Below are 27,055 nucleotides of genomic sequence, written 5' to 3' on the forward strand. Positions count from 1 at the left end.
TATATTTATATATATTTAATTTTTTTTTTATAAATCTTAATATTGTTTAATTTTATTTATACAAATAAAATATTAGTAATATTTACTTCTTTATTTTTTTAATTAATTTTTAAAAAATCTAGTATTAAGAAATTTTACGGTATTCTAATATCAAAATAAACTTTTATATAATTAATTTAAGTATATATATCTTTAAATTATAATATTTTATTACTTTTATTTTAAGAAATAAATTAAATATTATTAATATTTTATTTAATTTTATTAAATAATGTAAATAAATTTGTAACAAATTATATTATTATTTAAATAAAATTTGAATATAATAAAATAAATATATAAGTTAAAAAAATGAATCAATTAATAAATAAATAATATTTAAAATATGTTTGTAATATAAATATATATATTATTAAATATATATTGTTCTATTTTTTTAATTAATATTTGTATATTATTTTGTTAAGTATAATATTTTGTTTTAATAGTTAAAAATAAAATAATTAATTTTTTTATTTAAAAATAATATTTTATATATTAAAAATTTTATTTAAATATATTATATCATTATTTATATTTTTATTTATTTTTTTAAAATTTTTATTATAAATTTTAAAATATACATATTTTATAATTATTTTTTTAGAAAAAATGAATATCTATATTTATTAATAATTTAAAATTAATTAATGAATTAATTTATTTACATATATTAAAAATAAAATATTATATAATAATATATATTATTTTATTTTATTTTAATATTAAAATAATTAATATTTCTTTAAAAATATTAATTTTTATATTTAAAATTAAAATATAATTAGTATTTTTTATATATGTATATATAATTATACTTTGATTACATAAATATTTTATTTTATTAAAATAAATATTTAATAATCAAATTGCATATTACATCTGTATTTATATAATAACTATACATATTTTTATATACTTCATAAAAAGAAGTTTTTTTATCTAATAATTATGAATTTTTTTTAATCGGGATATTATTTTTTGTACAAACATGCTAAAATAATTTTCGAAGAAATGCATATAATATGTAATTCCTTTTTTAGTATTTTTCTTAAATTTTATTGTTCTGATAGTTTTTTAAAAAGAAAACAAATATTTTAATCATAAAAATTAATTTCTAATTATTTTTTTCATAATTTAAAAATTACTTATTTAAATTAATAAATTATTATCTTTTTAAAAAATATAAACTAATATGTACTCCAATTATTAAAAATTATTAATAATTTATTTAAAATAAAATATAAATACATCAAACATATACTTATAAAATACAATATAATCAAAATTAAATATTATATAAAGTATATTATTTGATATATAAATAATATTAAACACTAAATCCATTTAAATATAAAATAAAATTTTAATAAATAATAGTTTGGACTATTTTTTTTCTAAAATATAAACACAGAAATATTAAAAATGTTATTTATTTTTAATAAAAAAGAAAAAAAATAAAAATACAAATATATATATAAATATATATATATATATATATATATATATATATATATATATATATATATATTTTAAAATAGACTATAAATATATATATAATTTTTTCGTTTTTATTTAAAATATATGAATATAATACCTAAAAATTTTCTAAATGTAACTAAAATGAGAATTTAATATTAATAAAAGTTAAATTTGATTGTTTTTTTTGTTTTATTTTTTTTTAAGAAAAATATTTCATTTATGACATTTGCTATTTAAATTAGTGTTTAAAATTAAAAATATAGGAATATTAAGTAAATTAAATTATTTATTTATATTTTTATAATATTAATAAGCTATATTTTTTCTAAATAAAAAAGTGATTTAAAATGTACTAGTAATTTGTCTTTAGATACTAAGAAATTAAATTAAAGAAATAAGATTTTTTAAATTTTTATGAATTTAATATGAATAAATACTCATATAGCGAATAAAAATGCCAAGACCTATTAATATAAAAACATGATATAATTAACTAGAAAAGGGATATATAGTCTTTTTTATATAACCAGCATTAATTATTATTAATATTGAAAATATCATTATACCAATATTATATAAATTAAAACAAATATAAAGTTAATGTTGCTTTTTTTTAATGAATTGAATACATAAAACTAATGTTCTATTTTCTATATAAAATGGTTTATTAAATTATTGTCTAATTTATAGACTAAACAAATTTATTTTAAAGAAATATAAATGTATGTTTCCTTAAATAATGTTTTTTTCTGACTTAATATATATCTTAAAATAAATGAGTCTTATGTTTTTTCAATATATTATAAATAGCAGTGTTTATTTAAAAAGAAACTTATCATTTAGAATAAAAGAATATTTTATATAATACAAAAAAAAAAAAAGCATATTTAATACGAAAAAAAAAATAAGAAGTTATATAATTTAATATTATTTTTAGTTGTAGAGGTATAAAAAAAAATATAAAAGTAAAAAAAAAATGAATAAAGTATTATTAATTAATATTTTTTTTTTTTTTTATAAATGTGGTTTTTTTTTTTTTTTTTTTAAAAAAAAAAGATAATTATAATTATTTAAATATTTAAGCAAATTAATAATATAGATATATAAAAAATTAAATTAATTTAAAACACATTACATAAACAAATATTAAAATTTAAAATTAATTTAAAATTTCTAATAAAATTAAATAAAAATAATAATAATTTAAAATTATTAATATATTATTTTATAATAATATATATATTTATTTAATTAATAAATATTAATTATAAATTTATTTATCTTACAAATCCTTATTTTATTATTTTTTGTTTTGTTTTCAATATTTTATTTTATTATACTTTATCATAAAAATCATTATAAATTTTAAATTTAATAATTTATTAAATATTTTTTAAAATTATGGGAAATGGTTAAATAAATAAAAAAACTCGTTAAACTAGTTAATAAAGTAGTTTTGAATTATATTATCAACAATAAATATAAAAGTCAGATGATAAATCTAAAGAAAATATATTAGAATCTGAAAAAAATAATGAAAATAATATATAAACTTCTATTAAATAAATAAAAATAATTCCGCCAACCGATTCATTTGGAAATTTAATAGACGAAATAAAGACTTTGGAAATAAAAGAGGATGTCTAGACAAATTTATATAAGAAAAAAAAGCAATAATAAACCGATTAAGAAAAACCAAAATTAAACCAACAACAAAAATAAGAATAATAATAGATTATTTAATATCCTTTATAAGTTTTTTAATAAATAACCGAATATATATAAAAAGAAGATATATTGCATTTGATTAATTCTAAATAATCATTTGAATCAGAAAATTCAGAAGAAGAAGAAGAAGAAAATAATTAAACTGAACAAGAAAATTCATAAACAGAAGAAGAAGATACATAATCAGAAGAAGAAAATGATTTTAATTTACTAGATTTAATAATAAATGAAGAAAATGATTAAAAAGATGTAACTTTACCACCAAATAAGAGTAATTAAGAACAAAATATAACTAATGAGATTATATTAATCAATAAAATAACTTAAAGTGATAGTATAAATTATTCGAATGATTAAGATAGTAATACAAAGAATTATAAAAAAAGTTAATTTAGTTAAAAATAATAAAATGAAGAAAATAATATAGTATAAAAAAATTAATAATAAAGAATTAAAAAAACTAATAAATAGATAATATATAAACTTAAATTGAAAAGTTTAATACTTCTGAATCTATGACAGATACTATATAAGGATAATCTCCTATATTAAAATACGGCTAATAATTTATATATAATAAATAAAATAATATATAAATGGCAGAATCTCTAAGCAAATATGGATAATAAAATAAAATATAAAAATAAACTACAGATACTGAAATCGAATTTTTAGTTTAAAATATGAACTAAAATACTAATATTAATAATAATAATAACAATAATATTAACAATAATAATAATAATAATATTAACAATAATAACAATGATAACAATAATAACAATAATAATAATAATAACAATAATAACAATAATAATAATAATAATAATAATATTAATAATAATAATAATCATAATAATCATAATATTCATAATAATCCTAATAATAATTATTATTTAAGTAAACGAATTTCTAATGCTAGTCCATTGTTATTTTAAGATGATAATTAATTAAATATATCTAAAAATTCAGTATTACATACTACCATTATATAAAAAGAAATAAACGAAGACGGTAAAAAATAAATAAACAACTATACATTTATAAAAGAGCTTGGAAAGTAATATATATATATAAATATAAAAATATATTAATATAGAGGAAATTGTGGAAAAGTAAAACTCGCTTTAGATGAAATTACCCAAAAATACTTCGCCATAAAAATAGCTAATAAAGAAAAACTAAAAAAAAAGCTAATGTCTGTTAAAATGAACGCATTTACCCTTTTATAATAAGAAATAGCCATAATGAAAAAAGTAGATCACCCAAACATTGTAAAACTCTACGAAGTAATCGAAGATTCAGAAGATAATAAGCTATATTTGGTTATCGAATATATGTAAATAGGATCAGTACTTTCTTCTGGATATTTCAAGAAATAGCTTATAAAAAGCGATCCTTTATTATATAAATAGATATACGATGAAAATGGCAAAACTAAAAATAAAAATATAGAGCCGAAAACCATTTCTATAGAACAATGTTAAAAATACATGAGATAAATCGCCTTAGCACTAGATTATAGTAAAAAAAAAACTAAAGTAAATTTATATATTAATAATTTTTTTTTAAAAAAAAAATTAAAAAAAAAATTATTAATACATAAAAGTGCATAATTTTGCGAATATCATTCATAGAGATATTAAACCTGATAATCTATTAGTAGATGAACAAGATAATATTAAAATTGCAGATTTTGGCATTTCTTAATTAATTGAAGATGATTAAAATGATTAAACAACATCCAATGCAGGAACTAAAGCTTTTATGGCACCTGAATCTTGGGAAAGTATATATATATATATATATATATATATATATATATATATATATATATATATATATATCTTATTTCAGATTTTTATTTTATTTTTATTAGAAAAATAGTTTTAAGCTAAACCTTTAGACATATGGGCTACGGGAGTTACTTTGTATAATATGATATATGGGTTTATTCCTTTTAAAGAAAAAAAAATTATTGATTTAAAAGATGAAATATGTAATAAGAGGTATTATTATATAATATATGTATATATATATATATTTATAAATTTATTTAGTATTTTTTACCCAAATGAACCTTAATTAAATCCTTAAGTCAAAGATCTAATTTAAAGAATGCTTGAAAAAGATGCCGAAAAGCGAATAACTGCAAGAGAGATGCTTTAACATCCTTGGTTAACCTTCGATGGTAAAATTAAATTAAGAAATGATATTAGTCATACACTAGAAGTTAATAAAACTGATTTAGAAAAGGCTATTAAATAAAGTACATAGCTTACAGTTTCTTTTATGATTGCTTTAGGAATGAAAAAAAGCTTAAAAAGAGCTAGAAATTCTATTTAATTGAATGAAAGTTTAAATAATAGTATTTATTTAAAAGAATCATTATTATAGAAAATGGGAATATTAGGATAAGATTAATTAAATTAGAATAATATTTAAGAAATGTAATAATTAAAAAAAACGTAAAGTATATCAGAAAATATATTTGACATAAGTTAGGTTAGTGAGAAAGATTGAAATTTATGAATTAAAATAAAAGATAGTATCATTTAAAAACTAAAAAAATAAAAATAATATATAATAAAATATATAATAATATATATATATATATTTATTTATTTTAACATATATATAATATATTGAAATTCTTAAATTTCATAATTTTATAAATTTTTGCTTCATTTTTTATTTTTATTATATTAATACAATTTTAATATTATTTTATTAAAATTTTAATACTCATTATTCATTTAATAACATTTTTATTAAAATTTAACATATAAATTTAATTTTTTTTTTTTTTTTTAACAAATTTATTATTAGAAATCTTTTTATTAATTATTGATATGATTAATTTTATTCAATTACCAAACAAAACTTTAATATAATATAAATCATAAACATATATGTTTTCAAAATATGTTTTTTTATTAAATAAAAAAATAGTTTGATATGACAAATAAGATCCTTTATTTAAATTTAATTTATAAAAGCTTAACATATATTTTTTTTTATATAGTACAGATTTGGCTTTAAATAATATTTTTCTAACAAAAACTCTGAAATAGTAATAAAAACTACAATAGTATAACCATTAATAAAAATAAAAACAAATTGACACCAGAAGTAGATAAAATATTATTAAAATTAATATAAAAACATTGAGAATAAAATTTGTCTTTAAAATTTAATATATTAAAAAATCGAAATTTATTTTAATATTTATATAGATGGTCCTCAATTTTAAAACCAAGATTTGTTAAAGGTGTTAAAAAAAAAAATATAATGTATATTATTAAAGTATAATAAAAATAAATAAAAAAAATCTTTGAAGTTCACCTGAAAAACTTATTAATAGTTAAAATTCGAATTTAGGTTAAAATGTGAATTATTGTCTATACTCTAAATTATAAAAAGTATATAAGAAAAGTAAATAATATTAATTGATAATTAATTAAATATTAAATATAAAAATTATATAAATATATATATATATATATAAATATAAATATATATATATTTAACATATTTATATATATAAATATATTTAATGTCTAAATTCTTATTTTGGATATCTTTATAAATAAATAAAATATAAATTGGTAAAAAAAAAGCATATAAATTAATAAAAATTAATATTTAAAAAATCATAATTATATAATATAAAATAAACTATTTAAATTGTAAATCATATTAAATAAAATAAAAATATAAATATAAAGAAGAAAATATTTAAAAATAATTTTAATTATTAATATAATAAATTATATAAGAATAATAATTAAGAAGTCTCCCTTATATTTAATATAATTTAAAACTTTTTAGAAAATAAGATTAAGAATCTATAAATTAATTAATTCAATTTAGAAAATAATTAAAATAAAGTTTTTTTAATTAAAACAAATGAATAAACATTAATTATAATAAAATAATAAATATTTAATTTAATATATTTCTTAAATTTTTATATTTATTTATATTTAAAATAATATATGTAGTTTTTTTGTTTTAATCTATTCTATAATAACCTATACTATTATTCATAAATATATTATATATTTTATTTATTTATTTTCGTATTTTTATTTTATTTTCAATGTTAAAATTTTTCTTTAAATATGAGCATTTTTATTAAATTAATTTACTTGTTTTTATTATTATCATTATTATTATTTTTTTAAAAAAGTAATTAAAATTATATGTTTATTTTTTTATTAAAATAATATATTTATATTTATTTTATTTTTAAAAATTTATCTAATTTATCTTTATTTTTTTATAATTAATATTTAATTTCTAGAATTCTTACCTAAATTTTTGCATTTTTTACTAGTTATTCATATTTACTAGTTTATATTTTAAATATCTAGTTATTATTTCTTATATTTTTAATAGATTTTTTCGCTATACTTATGTAAATCAAATTCATAGAGCAAAATCTTGTATAAAAGATATTTTTCTTATGGATATTATTATCTAATTATAAATTTGTGATTAAATTTTTTTTTTTTGAATTAAGTCTTTTATATTTTTATTTATAAACTAAAAAATTTTATAGTAAATTAAATTAATATTTAATATATATAAATTTTATATTTATTATTTATTATTTTATATTTTTATTTAATAAAAATAAAAAATGTATAATTTTTTTTTTTTCAAATATTTTTATTATAAATTTTTGTATATTTTAAAAAACTTAATCATTAAATATATATAATATATAAATAATATATATAATCAAAATAAACATATAATATATATCTTATAATTTAATAAAAATACATTATTAAAAAACCTTATTTTAATTAATAAAATTTCAATAAATATAAATTCCAAATTTAAAATAATTGGTAAAAATTAAATTAATTTATATCAATCTAAAAAATAATTTCTTATTTTATATACAATAAAAGAATTAAAAAAAATAATATAAATATACTCATAATTTCAAGTAAATTAAATACAATAAATCTACTGATCCTATCTTTATTTTTACATTAAAATTAATATTTTTTTTTCTAAAAATAAATAATATTAATTTTTTTATATTGAAAAAACTAAAAATAATAAAAAAAAGATTACAATATATTATTATAATTTATTATAAAAAAACAAGTTAATCTTCAAATTCTTTCTCTTGTTAGAAATAATATTAAAAAAAAATAATTCTTTATCAAATAAAAATATATGTTTATATTAATAAAATATAAAAAAAAGCTCACAAAAAAAACAAAATGTAATTGTAAAGTGTTAATTTAAATATAATTGAACACCCTATAATCGTAAAAAATAATATGGAAATCGAAAAAATATAAAATAGTGCCGTGGCCTAAGGCCTACAAACCTAACTAAATATAAAATCAGGCATTCAATAAATTAATTAAAGCCATAAAGGTCCACCAAGTAACATATCCATGGACAAAATAAACCCCCAGACAATTTTAGAATAAAAAAAGGTATAATTTGTAAATATAGTCGAATAATTAAAGGCAAAACGTTTAATAGAAAATTTAGCATCAACCAAAAATTAAAAGATTAAATAATAATATATAGACGAATATAGTGTAATTTATTAACAAATGATAAGGAGCATAATAGAAATAGGCGATTTCATTAAATTAATTAATTTTTAGACAATATAAGACAAACTTAAAGTTAAGTAAAAATCGCTCTAAAATTAATAAAATTGCAAAAACGAAAATTATTTAGGCACAACTAATGATATAAAAGAATAAAATATACTAGATGCAGATGAATTCGCGAAAGAAATACTCAAGGATATTGAATTGATAGCTACTATTTATTTAGAATTAGTATAGGAATCATCACTTTAGTATTTAGAATTATGCTGCGAAACTTTTAATTTAAATGCGTAAAGTATTAATTAATAATTCTAAATTAATATTTGGTATGAAAATTGTAAATATTATGTAGATAGTTATAGACCGTATGTAAAAAGATAGAAAAAAAATAAAAATGTATTGTAAGGATTATTGTGCTTATGTTTTAGTAAAAAATAAAATAAACCAGTTAAAAATTAAGAGGTTAATTTATAAATAAAATGATTCTTTTTTTAGTTGTAAAAAAATAATAAAAAAAATTGAATGTTAGAAATGAAATGATATCATTTTTTATTTATGTAAAAATTAATAAATATATAAAAAAATATAAAAATATATATATATATATTTATATATATGTATATATATATTTTATATATGATATTTTGAAAATTTTTATTTATATTAATATATATATATATATTCTATGATAATTAGAAAATTTATTTTTATATTTTATATATATTAATTAATACTTGAAATTCTAATTATTTTATAAAAATATTATTAATATTAAATATTATTATTAAAAGATTCTTTTTTTTTATATATTTATATTATTAAAATTTTATATTATAATATTTTCTTTTATTATTTATAATACCATTTATTTATATCTTTTTTTATTTCATTATGTATAATTTGATTTTTTTTTATTATCATTTTTATATTTATGAATTTTGTTTTTTAAGATATAAATTTCGTCAATTATCTCAATTATTTAATTTTTTAAATCCAGAATGTATTTTAAAGGATATTCATATCTTAATATTTTATATTTATTGTTTTTAATGAAAGTATAAAATGAAACCCAATATTGTTATAAATATATAATTCTTGGATATTCATATAAATTATACTGAATATTTTTACTATTTATTTTAATTTATTTTATTGATAAGTATCTTTTGTCTAAATAAAATAAATAGTCTAAAAATATTCTGAACATTATATATAAATACAAATATCTTTTAAAATTTTTATTTTATTTCAATTAGTAAAGTATATATAAATTTTTTAAAAAAATAATATATTTCTTATTCAATGTTCATTTTTGATATAAATTTTTAAATATTATACAAAATATTAAATATATATTGAAAACATTAAAAATAATATTTGCAAATTATGTTTAATATTATCGTTCTCATTTCTAAAAAATTGCAGAAATAAAAAAATTTAAACCACTATTTTTAAATTATCGCAAAAATTTTATTATATTGAATATAATTACGTATTTTAATAAAATTGAATCAAATAAACATATTTTTTAATATATAAAGATATGTATAAGTAAAGTATATCTTTAATAATACATCAAGAAAAGATAAAAATAAAATATAAAAAAATGGTAAAAAAAAAAAAATATCATTTAAAATAAAAAGTAAAAAATATTATTATTCATCTATCAAATTTATTATATATATAAATATGTATATAAAAATATATATATATATATATATATATATATATATATATATATATATATATATATACCTTTATTAATATTTATATGTATAATTTTTTTATATTTATTGAATATTTATAATTATTTTTTTTTCTTTTTTGTTATTATGTTAATCATATTTTATCAAATCTTTTAATTATGATATATTTTATTTATATTTTTAATAATATTAATATTAATTATAAGTATTTTTTATTTTTATTTTTTATATATATATATAAAAAAAAAATTTTATTTTCTTTTTGTTATTATGTTAATCATAATTTATCATATCTTTTAATTATGATATATTATATTTATATTTTTTATAATATTATAATTTATTATTTTTTTTTTTTTTATTTTTTTTCTTATTTTTTTCTAAAAATTTTTTTTTTGTTATTATGTTAATCATATTTTATCAAATCTTTTTATTTAGATATATTTTATTTAAATTTTTTATTATATTAATATTTATTATAAGTTTTTTTTATTTATATATATTTATAATTTTTTTATTTTGTTATTTTGTTAATCATATTTTATCAAATCTTTTAATTTTGGTATATTTTATTTATATTTTTTATAATATTAATATTAATTATAATTTTTTTTATTTATTTTTTTATATATAATTTAATTCAAAAATACAAGTATTTAATTAATATTAAATTTAAAAAAATATTAAAATTAAATAAGAATAATTATATTTATAAAATAAAAAAAACATATATATTATTTACTTACAAATCTTATTATTCCAAATATTTACTTTAAAATATAAATTAATTTTTAATAAATTATTGAAAAAAAAATTATTAAAGAAATATAATATTATTTTATAACAATTATCATTTTTTTTTCTGATAATTTTTTTAAAAATATTAAAAAAATATATGTCTTTTATTTTTCATTTATTTCTTTTTAAAAAATATGAATAAAAAAACCAAGAGCTTTCTTTTAAAAAGTTTTTCCCTATTTTAAAACTCTAAACCATAATCGGTAAAGATTTAATAATCTAAATATAAAAAAGGAATATGTAATTATTAAAAAAGTAATAAAAAAAAATACGATTAATTTTTTATATTGAAATAGTCATTTATATATAAAATTATTATAAGGCAAGCAAATTATCCTCATTTATTTTTAAAAGTTGAATTATTTGATTTTTTAGGAAATCTAATATTTCACAGATTTTTTAGTTTATAATTTTTTTGCGCCAGCTTTTGCTTGAGTAAAGAAGAATTGGAATATAAGAATGAAGTAAAGTACATTTATGTATTTACTTTTTGAATATATACCCGCATTAATAAATAAATAAATTAAGACGAAGCTTGCAGTTTAAAATAAAAAATCAAAGTGTTAATTTATTAGTTAAAAATCTAACAAAATAATTGATAGTGCGGCCATAAATGACTATAATTTAACTATAAATAAATAATTATAGGTAAGAGAAAAATATATTAGAAAATCCAGAAATATATTTTTTAAAAATGTAAAATTAGGATTATTTTTAGAATAAATAAGACACTTAGAAAAAAGTTGTTTAGGCTTTATATTAGTTTAGTTATGGCATTAATTTCAAAAATGTTTTCCCCTTTAATTAGAGGGTGGGTGTTTTTAATTTCTTTTCTTGTATAAATAAAATGTTGAATTTAAATAGTTAATGTAATTTTACTTTTCCGAAATTTTAATGTTTTTATTACTTTTTATCATAGTAGCAATTTAATTAGTAATAGTTTCTTATGTTAAATAATTGAGTGAAATTATGGTTTTAGTGAATATAAGATTTAGTTGTAAAAATAATAAATATTAAATTTAAATGATTAATATTTTTAATAATTTACTATAATAAAAAATATTGCATAATCTAAAAAAATAAAATACTAGGGGAGGAGGCAATTATTATAGTAAGAGTAAATCAATAATTATTTAGGATAGACATGAATATTAGGAACATTATTATAATTATTATAAAATATAGAATTTAATTACTTAGTAATTAATTGTGTAAAAAAATGTATAAATTAAAAAGAATATATCAAAATAAATGTGCTTTTTTTATTAAATAAAATTATTTTGTTTCTAATAGTATTCAATTTTATATTTGTTTATAAATATTTGATATAAATCTTATAAAAAATTAAATTTCTATATTTTAAAAAAATAATAGCTATTTAGTATAATCATATTTATTATTTAAAAAAAATAGATATTATAATATTTAAATAAAAAATATTATTAAAGCTTTTTTAAAAAATATTTATAAAAAAATTCTTTTGATAATTTATAAAATAAAAATAAATGAAAGTTTATTAAAAATTATAAAAAAAGTTTTATTTTTTTATTTAACATTAATATCTAAATTATAGCATTTAAATAAAAATTAATTTTTTGAAGATAAAAACATGGTTTAAATATAAAACATAATATTCAGAAACAAAAAATACGTTTTTAGATAATTTTGTTACTTAAAATAGTAATAATAATAATATAAATTTATTTGTTTTTTTTCTAAATAAAATAGTTTATTATATTTATTATATTAAAAAACATAAAATTGAAGAATATAAAAAAAAAAATTATAAAATTTAAATGATAAATATTTCTAATATTAATATGTATTTAAAAAAATAAATATAATATAATGTAAATTACAAAACAAAAGTAATTTAATAGAAAAAATAAAAAAATCCAAAAAGCATTAAAAATAAATGATCAAAATATTTATTATCCATATATTTTTATTAACATATTATATAAAAGTTATAAACACAATAGTGTAAAAAAAAAATACATAACAATGACAATAAAAATATTATTTTTAAAAATAGATGTACTGAAACAGAATATGATGATGGAAATAGTAATTGTGTAGGGTGTACTTCACCATGTTATTCATGTAGTGCTTCTGGTACATCTAGTTGCACAGCATGCCTTAATGACAAATATTTGAATGTAAATTAATGTTTAGATAGTTGTCCTTCTTAAAAATATTCTGATACAAACAAAAATTGTTAATAATGTGATACATCTTGTGTGAATTGTGATGGCTCAGGTAGTAGTAATTGCACATCATGCTTAGCAAGTAAATACTTAAATAGAAGTAAACAATGTGTAGATAATTGCCCAGATGGAGATTACGCAGATGCGAATAGACGTTGTTAATAGTGTGATACATCTTGTGTGAATTGTGATGGCTCAGGTAGTAGTAATTGCACATCATGCTTAGCAAGTAAATACTTAAATAGAAGTAAACAATGTGTAGATAATTGTCCAGATGGAGATTACGCAGATGCGAATAAACATTGTTAATAGTGTGATACATCTTGTGTGAATTGTGATGGCTCAGGAAGTAGTAATTGCACATCATGCTTAGCAAGTAAATACTTAAATAGAAGTAAACAATGTGTAGATAATTGTTCAGATGGAGATTACGCAGATGCGAATAAACATTGTTAATAGTGTGATACATCTTGTGTGAATTGTGATGGCTCAGGAAGTAGTAATTGCACATCATGCTTAGCAAGTAAATACTTAAATAGAAGTAAACAATGTGTAGATAATTGTTCAGATGGAGATTACGCAGATGCGAATAAACATTGTTAATAGTGTGATACATCTTGTGTGAATTGTGATGGCTCAGGTAGTAGTAATTGTATTTCATGTAGTAATTTAAAATACTTATATTCTAAATAATGTTTAGCTAATTGTCCTTCATAATACTATCCTGATATAAATCGAATATGTTAATCATGTAATCAAGCATGTGCAAATTGTGAAGGACCAAGTAATAGTGATTGTACATCATGTGTAGCTGTTAAATATTTGAACAGTAAATAATGTGTAAATGCTTGTCCAGCATAGAAATATGCTGATTCAAATAAAGAATGCTAATATTGCCATACATCATGCAAAAGTTGCTTTAATTCAAGTATAAATTAATGCACTAAGTAAATAAATAAATAAAAAAAATAATAATAAAATTACATAAATATAATATTTTAAAAATTATATAATAATTTAAATACTTAATTATAATATAAAAATATAAAATAAATATAATTATATAAAAAATTATTATATATATTGTTATATATTTTTAAATATAAATAATTAAATAATTATATATTTTTTTATATATATATTATTAAATAATATATATATATATTTATTAATACATATTTATTTATATATATATTTTTATTTATAGTTGTTTTGATGGTTTTTTTTTAAATGATTAAGGATATTGTTTATAATGCGATTCTAATTGCTTTAAATGTTCTGGTTCATCAACTACATGTATTTAATGTTCAGGATCTTTATTTTTGACAAATTTTTAATGTTTAAACATTTGTAGTGATGGAACTTATAAAAATATATTAAATAATAGTTGTTCTAATTGTTATTCTTTATGTAAAAAATGTGATGGATCTTTAACTACTAATTGTACTGAGTGTTACAGTTAATATTTTAAAACTGCTTCTAATACCTGTTAAGCATGTAATAATACTTGTTTAACGTGTGATGGCGTAGGAAGTTCTGATTGTCTATCATGTTCCGGTTCATTATTTTTAAATAATAGTAAATAATGTGTAAGTAGATGCATTGATGGATAATATAATAATTTAACAAATAATTAATGTGAGGGTTGTCATAGTTCCTGTAAAACTTGTAATGGAGGTTTAATTTCAAATTGTTTAAGGTATTTTTATTAATATCAATTTAATTTTTTTGCTTTTCTTTTTTTTAGTTGCAACGACTAATTTTTTAAAGACACAGATAATATATGTAAACCTTGTGATACTACATGTTTTTAATGTACAGGAAATTCAGCTAATTAATGTACTGAATGTATAGGATAACTAGCTTTAACCTAAACTAAATAATGTTTGAATATTTGTCCAGACGGAACATTTAAAATTATAAATGCATGTAGTCCTTGTAATAGTTCATGTAAGACTTGTAATGGATCTTCTTATAATAATTGCACATCGTATTTATAGTTTATAATTATTAATATTTATTTATATTATTTTCATTAAAGTTGCAATATTAGATTATATTTAAATTCTAATTAATGCATAGATTGTCATAGCAAATGCTTAACTTGTGAAAATGCAAACGCAACAGGTTGCCTATCATGTTCTGGTTCTTTATTTTTGACAACTACAAAAGAATGTTTAAGTACTTGTCCTGATGGAACCTATAAAAATGCAACTAATAATTAATGCACTACATGTCATACATCATGTAAAACTTGTACAGGAGGCTCTAATTCTTAATGCACTCTGTAGAATATATTTAAATTAAAAATAAAAATTAATAATATTTTAATTTAAAAGTTGCAGTGATTCATTTTTTAAAGATACAGATAGTTTCTGTAAATCATGTGATACTACATGCTATTAATGCACAGGAAGTTCAGCTACATAATGTTCCTAATGTACAGGATTATTAGCTTTAACTGCATCTGGTTAATGTTTAAGTACTTGTCCTGATGGAAAATATAAGAGCAATAATTCATGCGTTTCTTGCGACATTTCATGTAAAAAGTGTAATGGACCTTTGTCTACTAATTGTATCGAGTAAATGCTATTTCATATAATCTTATATATATATATATATATAAATTTTTTAGTTGCAATAATAATTTCTATTTAAATAATAATTAATGTAATGCATGTAATAATACATGTTTAACTTGTGATGATAATACAGCTTCTGGATGTCTCTCATGTTCAGGATCTTTATTTTTGAATGCTTAAAAATAATGCGTTAGTACATGTCCTGATGGTAAATATAAAAACACTATAAATAATTAATGTTCATCATGTGATAATTCTTGTAAAACATGTACTGGATTTTAAAATTCATAATGTCTTAAGAAATATATATATATATATATATATATATATATATATATATTTATTATAATATTTTTACATTAAAATTAATTTATTTATTAAAAGTTGCTAAAATTCTTATTTTAAAGATACAGATAATTTATGTAAACCATGTGAAACTACATGTTTTTAATGTTCAGGAAGTTTGCCTACATAATGCACTGAATGTAGTGGCTAATTAGCTTTAAACTCATTTAATTAATGTGTAAGTAATTGTTTTGATGGAAAATATAAAAGCAATAACTTATGTGTTTCATGTAATGCTTAATGTAAAAATTGTAGTGGACCTTTATCTACTAATTGTACTGAGTAACTATAAATTATTATTTAAAATATATTTATTTATTTTTTTAGATGTTTTAATACATTTTTTAAAAACACAAATGATGAATGCTAATCATGTCATTCTACGTGTTTAACTTGTGAAAATGCAAACGCAACAGGTTGCCTATCATGTTCTGGTTCTTTATTTTTGACAACTTCAAAAGAATGTTTAAGTACTTGTCCTGATGAAACCTATAAAAATGCAACTAATAATTAATGCACTACATGTCATACATCATGTAAAACTTGTACAGGAGGCTCTAATTCTTAATGCACTCTGTAAAATATATTTAAATTAAAAATAAAAATTAATAATATTTTAATTTAAAAGTTGCAGTGATTCATTTTTTAAAGATACAGATAGTTTCTGTAAATCATGTGATACTACATGCTATTAATGCACAGGAAGTTCAGCTACATAATGTTCCTAATGTACAGGATTATTAGCTTTAACTGCATCTGGTTAATGTTTAAGTACTTGTCCTGATGGAAAATATAAGAGCAATAATTCATGCGTTTCTTGCGACATTTCATGTAAAAAGTGTAATGGACCTTTGTCTACTAATTGTATCGAGTAAATGCTATTTCATATAATCTTATATATATATATATATATATAAATTTTTTAGTTGCAATAATAATTTCTATTTAAATAATAATTAATGTAATGAATGTAATAATACATGTTTAACTTGTGATGATAATACAGCTTCTGGATGTCTCTCATGTTCAGGATCTTTATTTTTGAATGCTTAAAAATAATGCGTTAGTACATGTCCTGATGGTAAATATAAAAACACTATAAATAATTAATGTTCATTATGTGATAATTCTTGTAAAACATGTAATGGTTCATCAAATAATTAATGTTTAAGGTATTATTTATTTTATTTTATATATATATATATAATTATATTTAAATAGTTGTATAGATACATTTTTTCTTGATACAGACAAAATGTGTAAAACCTGTGATATGACATGTTTATTATGTACAGGAAATTAATCTAATCAATGTATAAAATGCACAGGTAATTTATTTTTAGAAAATAATTAATGTTTAGCCAATTGCTCATCTGGTAAATATAAAAATGTAATAAATAATTAATGCGATGCTTGTAATTCTTCATGTTCTAATTGTGACGGACCTTTAGTTACAGATTGTACAGAGTAATATATATATATATATATATATATATATATATATATATATATATATATATATATATATATATATGTGTTTATTTATATTTATATATATTTATTATTTATAGTTGTCCAGGAGGTTATTTTAAAGATACAGATGATTAATGTTATAAATGCCATTTTACATGTACTAGTTGCAGTGGATCAGCCTTTAATTAATGCACATAATGTTCAGGTATTCTATATTTAAATTCTGGTTAATGTATATCTATATGTCCCGTTGGAAAATTTAAAAATAATTTAAATAATCAATGCTCTAATTGTGCTAATACTTGTAAATATTGTAATAATTCTACTAATACATAATGCATATCGTATTTATATTAAAAATAATTAATAAATAATAATTTTTTATATAGTTGCTATGATGGAAATTTTTTAGATTCAGGTTCTTGCTAATCTTGTGATAATTCATGTTTTAATTGTTCAGGAAATTTAAATACTTAGTGCACTTAGTGTACAGGATCACTATATTTGACGATTAATAATGAATGTCTAAGTGCAGCTCAAGCTGGTTTTTTCAAAGGCTCAAATAATGTATTTACAGCATGTCATATTTCTTGTAAAAATTGTATTAATTAATTAGAAACATAATGCACAGAGTAATAAATATATAAATTAAATATATATATATATATATATTATTACATAGGTGTTTTGATTAATATTATAAGGACACAGACGGAAAATGTAAAGCTTGTGATAGTACTTGCTTTAATTGTACAGCGAACCTAAATAACTAATGCACTTAATGTACTGGAACATTATATTTCAATAATAATTAATGTATAAGTATATGTCCAAATGGTTATTTTTAAAAAAATAGTAATAATACTTGTACTGCATGTCATACTTCATGCAAAAATTGTACTGATTCTAATGCAACTTCATGTACAGAGTATTAAAACTATATATATATATATATATATATATATATATATATATATATATATATATATTTTTAATCTATATATTTATATAATAAATAAAAGATGCAATTAAGGAATGTATAAAGCCTAAGATAATTCATGTTAATCTTGTAATTCAAATTGTTATAATTGTACAGGAAATCAATATAATAATTGTATATAATGTATAGGTTCACTTTTTTTAAACAATAATGAATGCGTTAATACTTGCACAGATGGAAAGTATAAAAATATGTAAAATAACACATGTGAAGCATGTAATTTTTAATGTAAAAAATGTATAGGCCCAAGTTCAACATAATGCACAGAGTATAATTTATAATATATATATATATATATATATATATATTTTTATATACAAATATATATATATAAATATTATTTTTAGATGTTATACTTCCTTTTATTTAGATATTGATAATTCATGTAAAACCTGTCACCCAACGTGTTTTAATTGTAATGGAAATTTAGCTACTAATTGTATATAATGTTCTAATACTACATTTTTGAATATCAACTAATGTTAAAATTTCTGTCCAGACGGTAAATACTAAAATTTATCATTAAGAGAATGCTCTAGTTGTAGTATATTATGTAAAACATGCACAGGACCTTCTTCTAATGAATGTTAATCGTATATATATATATATATGTCTATTTTTTATTATTAATTATATAATATATTCTAAGATGTATAAATAATTATTACCTATCTGAAACTTCATGTTAGAGTTGTCATAGCTCATGTTTTAATTGTTCTGGTAGTTCTGCTAATAATTGTAGTTCATGTTCTGGGAATTTATTTTTATAAGGAAATTAATGCATAAGTTTATGCGATAAAGGTAAATATAAAGCAAGTTTAACAAATATATGTACTGCATGTAGTACTACTTGTAAAAATTGTAATGGAAGTACTACTACTTCATGCACTGAGTAAATATATACTAATATAAATTTATATTTATTTTTTTAGATGCGATAATAATTATTTCCTTGATATTGATAATTCATGTAAACCATGTTATTTTACATGTTTATAATGTACAGGAAATACAGCTACTTAATGTACTATGTGTACTTCAGGATTATATTTGACAAATAATTAATGTTTAGCTTAATGCCCAAACGGTACATATTAAAATTCAACAAATAATACATGTAGTCCTTGTAATAGTTTATGCAAAAATTGCTCAGGACCTTTAGTTTCTGATTGTACTGAGTAAAACTATATATATTATTTTCGAAATAGTTTTTTATCCTTTTACTAATTTATATAAATAAATCAAATATTAATTTAAAATTAATAATATAATTTTATGGTTATAATTCATTTTAATGTCAATAAAAAATTTATAGGAAAAAAATAAATTAAATTATTAAAAAAATATAAAAATTAAATATTTATTTAAATAATTAAAATTTTTAATTTAATAAAAAAAAAAGTTGTTTAGATAGATTTTATTTATAAAGTAATTAATGTTATTAATGCCATTCAACATGTTTTAATTGTACATCAAGCTTAGAAAATTAATGTACTTAATGCACTGGTTCTCTATATTTAACAAATAATAAATGTCTTAGTATATGTCCTGAAGGATAATATGAAAATAATATAAATAACCATTGTAATGCATGCCATTCAAATTGTAAAAATTGTATAGGACCAAATATTAATTAATGCACTGAGTATTAAAAAATATAAATATAACAAAATTTATTTAAATATAAATAAAAAAAAAAAAATTAAATTTTTATAAATAAATAAATAAATATATTTAACAAATTTATAAAAAGATGTTTTAATTAAAAATATTTATATTCTGATGGTACGTGTTTATCATGTAATTCTGCTTGTTTTAATTGCACAGGAAATTCGAATAATTAATGTACATAGTGTACTGGAAATTTATATTTAACTAATAATTAATGTTTAAATACATGTCCAAATAATACATTTAAAAATTCGACTAATAATGAATGCACAGCCTGCCATTTATCTTGCAAAAATTGTATTAATTAATAAGATAGTTAATGCACAGAGTAAATTTAATTTTTAAATTTATATATTTACATATATATAAATAATTAATTTATTTATATATATATATATTATAGATGTTTCGATTTATTTTTCAAAGACATAGATGGTAGATGTAAAGCATGTGATACTACATGTTATAATTGCACAGGAAGTTAAAATTATTAATGTACATAATGTGTAGGATCTCTTTTTTTATCAAACAACTAGTGCATAAATTCATGTCCTACCGGCACTTATTAAAATTTAATAAATTAATAATGTACCCCATGCGATTCTACTTGTAAAAATTGCAACGGACCAAATTAAAATAATTGCACATAGTAATATTATTAAATAATATATATATATATATATATATATATATATATATAAATTTAAACATTTGCATATATATATCTATATAGATGTAATATTAATTATTATTTAACATCGAATTAATGTTTAGCTTGCCATAGTACATGCTTAACATGTTCAAATGCAAATAATAATAGTTGCCTTTCATGCGGAGGTACACTATTTTTATCAAATGGTTAATGTTTAACTGATTGTCCAGTTGGTTAAAATGAAAATACAATAAATAAAGTATGTACAAATTGTCATACTACATGTAAGAATTGTTCAGGAATAAATATATCTGATTGTACTGAGTATATAAATATATATATATATATATATATATTTAATTGTATTTAAATATTTCTAATTAGATGTTTTGATGGATATTTTAAAGATATAGACGGAAAATGTAAACCATGCGATTCAACATGTTTTAATTGTAGCGGAAGTTTATCTAATTAATGTATTTAGTGTACCGGAATTCTTTTTTTATCAAATAACTATTGTTTAAGTTCATGTCCAACTGGTACATTTAAAAATACTTTAAATAATTAATGTACAGCTTGCCATACTTCATGTAAAAATTGTACAGATTCTTTTATTAATAAATGCTCAGAGTATTAATATTTAAAAAACTACATAGCAATTTACATATATTTTATATATTAGATGTTTTGATTATAATTATAAAGGGCCAGATAATTATTGTTATGCATGTGACTCTACATGTTTAAATTGCACAGGAGCAGCTAATAATTAATGTACAGCATGTGCTGGTTAATTATTTTTAGACAATAATTAATGCAAAAATATTTGCCCATAAGGAAAATTTAAAAATATGTTAAATAATTAATGTGTATAATGTCATACTACATGTAAAAACTGCACTAATTCAGCAATAAATTAATGCACTGAGTAAATATATTATAAAATATAGTAATTTAAATATAAAAAAATAGATGCTTTAATAATAATTATCTCGATACATTAGATAATTAATGTAAATTATGTGATAATACATGTTTTAATTGTACGGGAAGTGCGAACAATAATTGTAATTAATGTGAACTTGGAAATATTCTTTTTTTGACTTCTAATTAATGCTTAAGTACATGTCCAGATGATACATTTAAAAATACTACAAATTAAAACTGCACTTCTTGTCATCAATCATGTAAAAAATGTACAGGGCCGAATTCTACAGATTGTACATTGTAAACATATATATAAAATATATAAATATATATATAAATAAAATTTAAATATATATAAAATTATTTTATACATATATACATATATATATATATTAAATTTATATATTTATATATATACTAGATGTGAATTAGGATTTTATTTAAATTCAAATAATGAATGTAAACCATGTGATTCTACATGTTATAAATGTTTTGGAAATTTGAATAATTAATGTAATGAATGTACAGGAAGCCGTTTTTTGGTAAATACTAGTGAATGCTTAAATACTTGTCCAACAAGATTTTACAAAAACGTCGCTAATAATTAATGTACTGCTTGTCATATTTCATGTAATGATTGCACAGGTCCTAATTATACTCAATGTTCTCGGTATTCTTTAAAAATATATATATATATATATATATTTATATTATATTTATATTTATATTTATATTTATAATATTTTATTTAAATATAGATGCTTTGATAATTTTTATAAAGACTCTAGTAATAGATGTCAACCTTGTAATAATACATGTTTTAATTGTTCTGCAAATGCAGATACTAATTGTACATAATGTACAGGAACCTTTTTTTTGACTAATAATAGATGTTTAAGTACATGTCCGAGTGGCACATATAAAAATACAGTTATTAATTTATGTACTACATGTCATATTTCATGTAAAATTGTACAGGATCATTAACTACTTAATGCAATCAGTAAATAATAAATTAGACAAACAAATATAATTATATATATAATAGATGTTTTAATAGTTTTTTCTTACATACAGATAATTCGTGTTAAGCCTGCAATGTTACATGTTATAATTGTACAAGCTTTGCTTATAATTAATGCACGTAATGTACAGGGAATTTATTTTTAACCAATAGTAAGTGTCAGTCTGATTGTCCTACAAGTTTTTGGAAAAATACTTCAAACAACGAATGCACATCATGCCATTCTACATGTTAAAATTGCACAGATTAAGCATCTACATCTTGCACAAGGTACAATATATATATAAATATATAATTGATTTTTATTTAAAAAAAAAAGTTGTTTCGATTCTTTTTTTTTAAACGCTAATAACGAATGTTAAGCCTGTCATTCTTCATGTTTTAACTGTTATGGATAATATGATAATATGTGTACTTAATGTTCAGGTACATTATTTTTATTAAATGGAAAATGCTAAAGTACATGTCCAGACGGCTAATATAGAAATATGACAAATAACTAATGTACAAATTGTCATACATCATGTAAATTATGTAATGGATCTACAATAAATTCGTGCACATAGTAATAAATAATAAAATATAAAAAATATATATATTTAATTATTTATATTTTTATTATATATTTAGATGTTATGATAGATACTATTTAAATGTAAATAATTAATGTATTCCTTGTTATAGTGATTGTTTTAATTGCAATGGAATTCTTTCTAACAATTGTATTCAATGTACTGGTTCTTTATTTTTGATTAATAATATGTGCTAGAGTACATGTCCAGATAGCTTTTATAAAAATGCGAGTAATAATTAATGTACTGTATGTGATTCTTCATGTAAAAATTGTACAGGAAACGAAATTGATAAGTGTACTTAGTGCTTTGATAATCGCTTTCTAGATTCAGATAATAAATGTAAAGCATGTCATACTAATTGTTTTAATTGTTTTTATTTATTCGATAATTAATGTACATAATGTACAGGAACTAGATTCTTAACAAATGGTTAATGCTTATTAACATGTCCCTTATCTACATATAAAAACATTTCCAATAATTAATGTAGTAATTGCCATAGTAAATGTAAAAATTGTTCAGGGCCTAATTTTAATAATTGCATTGAGTAAATTAAAAAAAAAATAAAAAAAAATATATATATATAATAGATGTTTTGATAAATATTATCTAGATAAAAACGAATGTAAACAATGTGATACTACATGCTTTAATTGTTCTGGTCCAGCAAATAATTAATGTACATAATGTAATTTAACTCTTTTCTTAAACTCAAATTAATGCATAAATCAGTGCCCAAAAGGAAAATATGAAAATATATCAAATAATTAATGCGATTTATGTAATAATACATGTGAAACTTGTGAAGGTCCTAATAATAATTAAGTATAAAAAGCAAAACTAAAATATTTATATATATATATATATATATTTAAAAGTGCATTTCATGTATAACATCCTTTTTACATTTTAAATAATGTCTAAATTAATGTCCTATTTATTTCTATGGAGATTCAACTGACAATTAATGCAAATCTTGTGATAATACATGTTTAACATGCAATGGTCCTGCTTTAAACCAATGTTTATCGTAAAAATTTATATATATACATATATGTTATATTTATATTATATATATATATATAAAGATGTTAACTTAATTTTATATTTTTCTTTAATACATGTATATAATCACTTCCTTTTGGTTATTATATATAGTCATCAGATAATACTGTATAAATTTGTAATCCTACTTGCTAAACTTGTAATGGTAAACATCCTATAGATTGTTTATCATGTTATTAAAATACTTATTTATATAATTCTTAATGTTAATAATCCTGTCCTTAATATTATTATAAGGATCTTTAGAAACTAGAATGTTAAAAATGTACAGGAAAATGTAAAGAATGTGAGTCCTAAACTGAGTGTTTATCTTGTATAAAGCCCTTATATCTAAAGGAGAAGTCCTGTGTAGATATATGTCCTTAAAGTACATATTTTTAAGATTAAATATAATTAAAATGTATCAAATGTAATGAAAAATGTTCCTCTTTAGGCTGCAAAGGTCCTCTTTTGTAAGATTGTATAGACATATAAGTTCCAGTATTAGAAAGTACTGTTTTTTATATATTCACAGTCTAAACTATAGCCTGGATTATAAGTTTTTTTATTGGATATGTCCTAGATTCTCAGGAAATTTTAAATAATGAAAGGAAATTATACAGGGTAAGTAATCTAGAAGAAAACTAAGAATTATAAAATTAAAAACACATTGAAGATTTCGAAGAAGGAGGCTTAAAAAAAAAATACAATTTAAAAAAATTAGTCACTGTAGAAGATAATAGCCCCAGTAATTAAGAAAAAAGACTGGAAATAGTAAATATTAATAACAATATGTTAAAAACAAGATTAAGTTCTATATATAACTAATAAACACCTACTACTATATTTAATAGCAATTTAAATAAAATAAAAACAGATCAAGTATAAATAAGAGAAAAAAATATATCTAATCAATTATAATACAACATAAATAAAGATGTTAATATGCAAGAAAATGCTTTAAATGCTAGAAGAATATCATTTTAACCTACAAATTTAGATGATGTAAAAGAGTTAAGAAATAGAAACAATAGTTAATAAATAGGTATTAAAGATAAATAGCATTATTAACCTCTATAGGTAAATTATGGTAATTTTGAACCTAAAAAACCATCGTATTTTTCAGACAAAACTTAAATTACAAAACATGAATAAAATAATAATAATTAAGAAGATGTATTTGATTAAATATTAGAAAGATAATTTAAACCATGTAAATAAATATTATATATATATATATATATATATATATATATATTAATATATTTAAATAATTATTATATATATTTTTACATATTTATCTTTATATATATTTTTTTTTTTCATTTATAATTTTTTATATAGAAATAGCTATTAATTAATAGATTTAAAAATAAAAACAAATTAAATAAGCCTAAAAAATGTAATATAATAAAAAATGCTATTATACATTCATAGGAAATGAATATATATCTTTATTTTGTTTATATGATTCTTAAATGAGCAGAACTTTAAGATCTTCTTTGATTTATTTTAAATTAACTTTAATTTAATCATTTTTATATCTAACATATTAAGTAATTTTTTTTAAATATGTATTTTTTTTAATTATTGTTTATATTTCTAATTTTTTTTCAAAACTAATAAATTTAAAAAAGTTTTTTTTTTTTATTGACCAATTTATCCAAAAATTATAAAAATTCATAATTAAAAAATATTAATGTTATTTATAATATATAAAATAAAAATATTAAAATTTTTATAGAGTATTCTGCTTTCTGCAGGTGTTTTATTAGGTTGTATATTTACATAGAAATGTTTTAAAAAAATTATTAGAATATTTAATCCCTGTACTAGAATGGGAGGTTTGTTCGGAAATATATTTGTTTTTATTACGTAAGGAATCATTATAGGATATTTATTAATTCCTTATCTTAATAATAATGATATAAATAAAGATTTTGATTGGGCAACTTATAATATTATTTTAGTATTTGCAGATGCTATTTTTATTTAAACATTTATAGCTTTTTTAAATTATATTGTATCATAAAAATATTTAATAGATTAAAATTAAAATAAAGTTTTTAAAGATGAAGATTGCTTATTAAATTTCTTTTTTAAATAAAGTAATATTATAGATAAATTAAATATAAATGAGTGAAAAATAAAATATTATAAAACAAATATATAAATATATAAATATATAAATATATATATATATATATATAT

At 17.6% G+C, this 27,055-nt stretch overlaps 2 protein-coding genes across 2 annotated transcripts, besides 64 other annotated features; both read left to right on the forward strand. All coding sequences in view use genetic code 6, as the record gives it.

Moving 5' to 3' along the window:
- The first annotated feature begins 502 nt into the window (after positions 1 to 502).
- Positions 503 to 586: a microsatellite.
- Positions 505 to 545: a microsatellite.
- Positions 517 to 562: a microsatellite.
- A 920-nt stretch (positions 587 to 1,506) lies between the features above and the next one.
- Positions 1,507 to 1,599: a microsatellite.
- Positions 1,509 to 1,570: a microsatellite.
- A 779-nt stretch (positions 1,600 to 2,378) lies between the features above and the next one.
- Positions 2,379 to 2,442: a microsatellite.
- Positions 2,443 to 2,736: 294 nt separating this feature from the next.
- Positions 2,737 to 2,783: a microsatellite.
- Positions 2,784 to 3,371: 588 nt separating this feature from the next.
- Positions 3,372 to 3,447: a microsatellite.
- Positions 3,448 to 3,666: 219 nt separating this feature from the next.
- Positions 3,667 to 3,724: a microsatellite.
- A 208-nt stretch (positions 3,725 to 3,932) lies between these two features.
- Positions 3,933 to 5,772, forward strand: IMG5_200830 (protein kinase domain protein; the record flags this gene model as incomplete). The annotated part of the gene is made up of 4 exons (XM_004024008.1): positions 3,933 to 4,731; positions 4,859 to 5,038; positions 5,129 to 5,258; positions 5,310 to 5,772. The coding sequence occupies 4 exons, from the start codon at positions 3,933 to 3,935 to the stop codon at positions 5,770 to 5,772; spliced, it is 1,572 nt and encodes a 523-aa protein (XP_004024057.1).
- Positions 3,942 to 4,139: a microsatellite.
- Positions 4,818 to 4,844: a microsatellite.
- Positions 5,040 to 5,096: a microsatellite.
- A 44-nt stretch (positions 5,773 to 5,816) lies between the features above and the next one.
- Positions 5,817 to 5,857: a microsatellite.
- Positions 5,826 to 5,895: a microsatellite.
- Positions 5,828 to 5,859: a microsatellite.
- Positions 5,896 to 5,947: 52 nt separating the features above from the next.
- Positions 5,948 to 5,993: a microsatellite.
- Positions 5,994 to 6,710: 717 nt separating this feature from the next.
- Positions 6,711 to 6,774: a microsatellite.
- Positions 6,711 to 6,802: a microsatellite.
- Positions 6,731 to 6,802: a microsatellite.
- A 354-nt stretch (positions 6,803 to 7,156) lies between these two features.
- Positions 7,157 to 7,205: a microsatellite.
- Positions 7,188 to 7,237: a microsatellite.
- A 187-nt stretch (positions 7,238 to 7,424) lies between these two features.
- Positions 7,425 to 7,535: a microsatellite.
- A 290-nt stretch (positions 7,536 to 7,825) lies between these two features.
- Positions 7,826 to 7,874: a microsatellite.
- Positions 7,843 to 7,881: a microsatellite.
- Positions 7,882 to 7,964: 83 nt separating this feature from the next.
- Positions 7,965 to 8,019: a microsatellite.
- Positions 8,020 to 9,399: 1,380 nt separating this feature from the next.
- Positions 9,400 to 9,438: a microsatellite.
- Positions 9,432 to 9,483: a microsatellite.
- Positions 9,453 to 9,564: a microsatellite.
- Positions 9,565 to 10,165: 601 nt separating this feature from the next.
- Positions 10,166 to 10,209: a microsatellite.
- A 307-nt stretch (positions 10,210 to 10,516) lies between these two features.
- Positions 10,517 to 10,594: a microsatellite.
- Positions 10,595 to 10,655: 61 nt separating this feature from the next.
- Positions 10,656 to 11,172: a microsatellite.
- Positions 10,896 to 10,926: a microsatellite.
- Positions 10,934 to 11,166: a microsatellite.
- Positions 10,959 to 11,066: a microsatellite.
- Positions 10,974 to 11,066: a microsatellite.
- Positions 10,986 to 11,066: a microsatellite.
- Positions 11,113 to 11,187: a microsatellite.
- A 21-nt stretch (positions 11,188 to 11,208) lies between these two features.
- Positions 11,209 to 11,263: a microsatellite.
- A 294-nt stretch (positions 11,264 to 11,557) lies between these two features.
- Positions 11,558 to 11,606: a microsatellite.
- Positions 11,607 to 12,741: 1,135 nt separating this feature from the next.
- Positions 12,742 to 12,787: a microsatellite.
- Positions 12,788 to 12,849: 62 nt separating this feature from the next.
- IMG5_200840 (zinc finger LSD1 subclass family protein, putative) lies at positions 12,850 to 24,399 on the forward strand (the record flags this gene model as incomplete). The annotated part of the gene is made up of 24 exons (XM_004024009.1): positions 12,850 to 13,212; positions 13,327 to 14,380; positions 14,791 to 15,838; positions 15,891 to 16,133; positions 16,187 to 16,401; positions 16,547 to 17,054; positions 17,107 to 17,349; positions 17,405 to 17,650; positions 17,700 to 17,854; positions 18,058 to 18,495; positions 18,663 to 18,879; positions 19,299 to 19,544; positions 19,796 to 19,843; positions 19,884 to 20,129; positions 20,354 to 20,950; positions 21,062 to 21,271; positions 21,356 to 21,598; positions 21,659 to 21,813; positions 21,980 to 22,202; positions 22,623 to 22,871; positions 22,960 to 23,204; positions 23,471 to 23,495; positions 23,545 to 23,790; positions 23,856 to 24,399. The coding sequence occupies 24 exons, from the start codon at positions 12,850 to 12,852 to the stop codon at positions 24,397 to 24,399; spliced, it is 8,007 nt and encodes a 2,668-aa protein (XP_004024058.1).
- Positions 13,559 to 14,204: a microsatellite.
- Positions 14,528 to 14,674: a microsatellite.
- Positions 14,540 to 14,618: a microsatellite.
- Positions 14,623 to 14,757: a microsatellite.
- Positions 14,627 to 14,742: a microsatellite.
- Positions 14,639 to 14,719: a microsatellite.
- Positions 16,436 to 16,485: a microsatellite.
- Positions 17,949 to 18,036: a microsatellite.
- Positions 18,890 to 18,962: a microsatellite.
- Positions 19,228 to 19,289: a microsatellite.
- Positions 20,268 to 20,306: a microsatellite.
- Positions 20,298 to 20,341: a microsatellite.
- Positions 21,288 to 21,322: a microsatellite.
- Positions 21,600 to 21,630: a microsatellite.
- Positions 22,506 to 22,579: a microsatellite.
- Positions 22,508 to 22,562: a microsatellite.
- Positions 22,508 to 22,618: a microsatellite.
- Positions 22,515 to 22,563: a microsatellite.
- Positions 22,885 to 22,940: a microsatellite.
- Positions 22,885 to 22,944: a microsatellite.
- A 440-nt stretch (positions 24,400 to 24,839) lies between the features above and the next one.
- Positions 24,840 to 24,885: a microsatellite.
- Positions 24,886 to 26,065: 1,180 nt separating this feature from the next.
- Positions 26,066 to 26,131: a microsatellite.
- An 876-nt stretch (positions 26,132 to 27,007) lies between these two features.
- Positions 27,008 to 27,055: part of a microsatellite that runs on past the window's edge.
- Positions 27,010 to 27,055: part of a microsatellite that runs on past the window's edge.

Source organism: Ichthyophthirius multifiliis, assembly GCF_000220395.1.
Source record: "Ichthyophthirius multifiliis unplaced genomic scaffold scaff_1120509251424, whole genome shotgun sequence".
Lineage (NCBI taxonomy): Eukaryota > Ciliophora > Oligohymenophorea > Hymenostomatida > Ichthyophthirius > Ichthyophthirius multifiliis.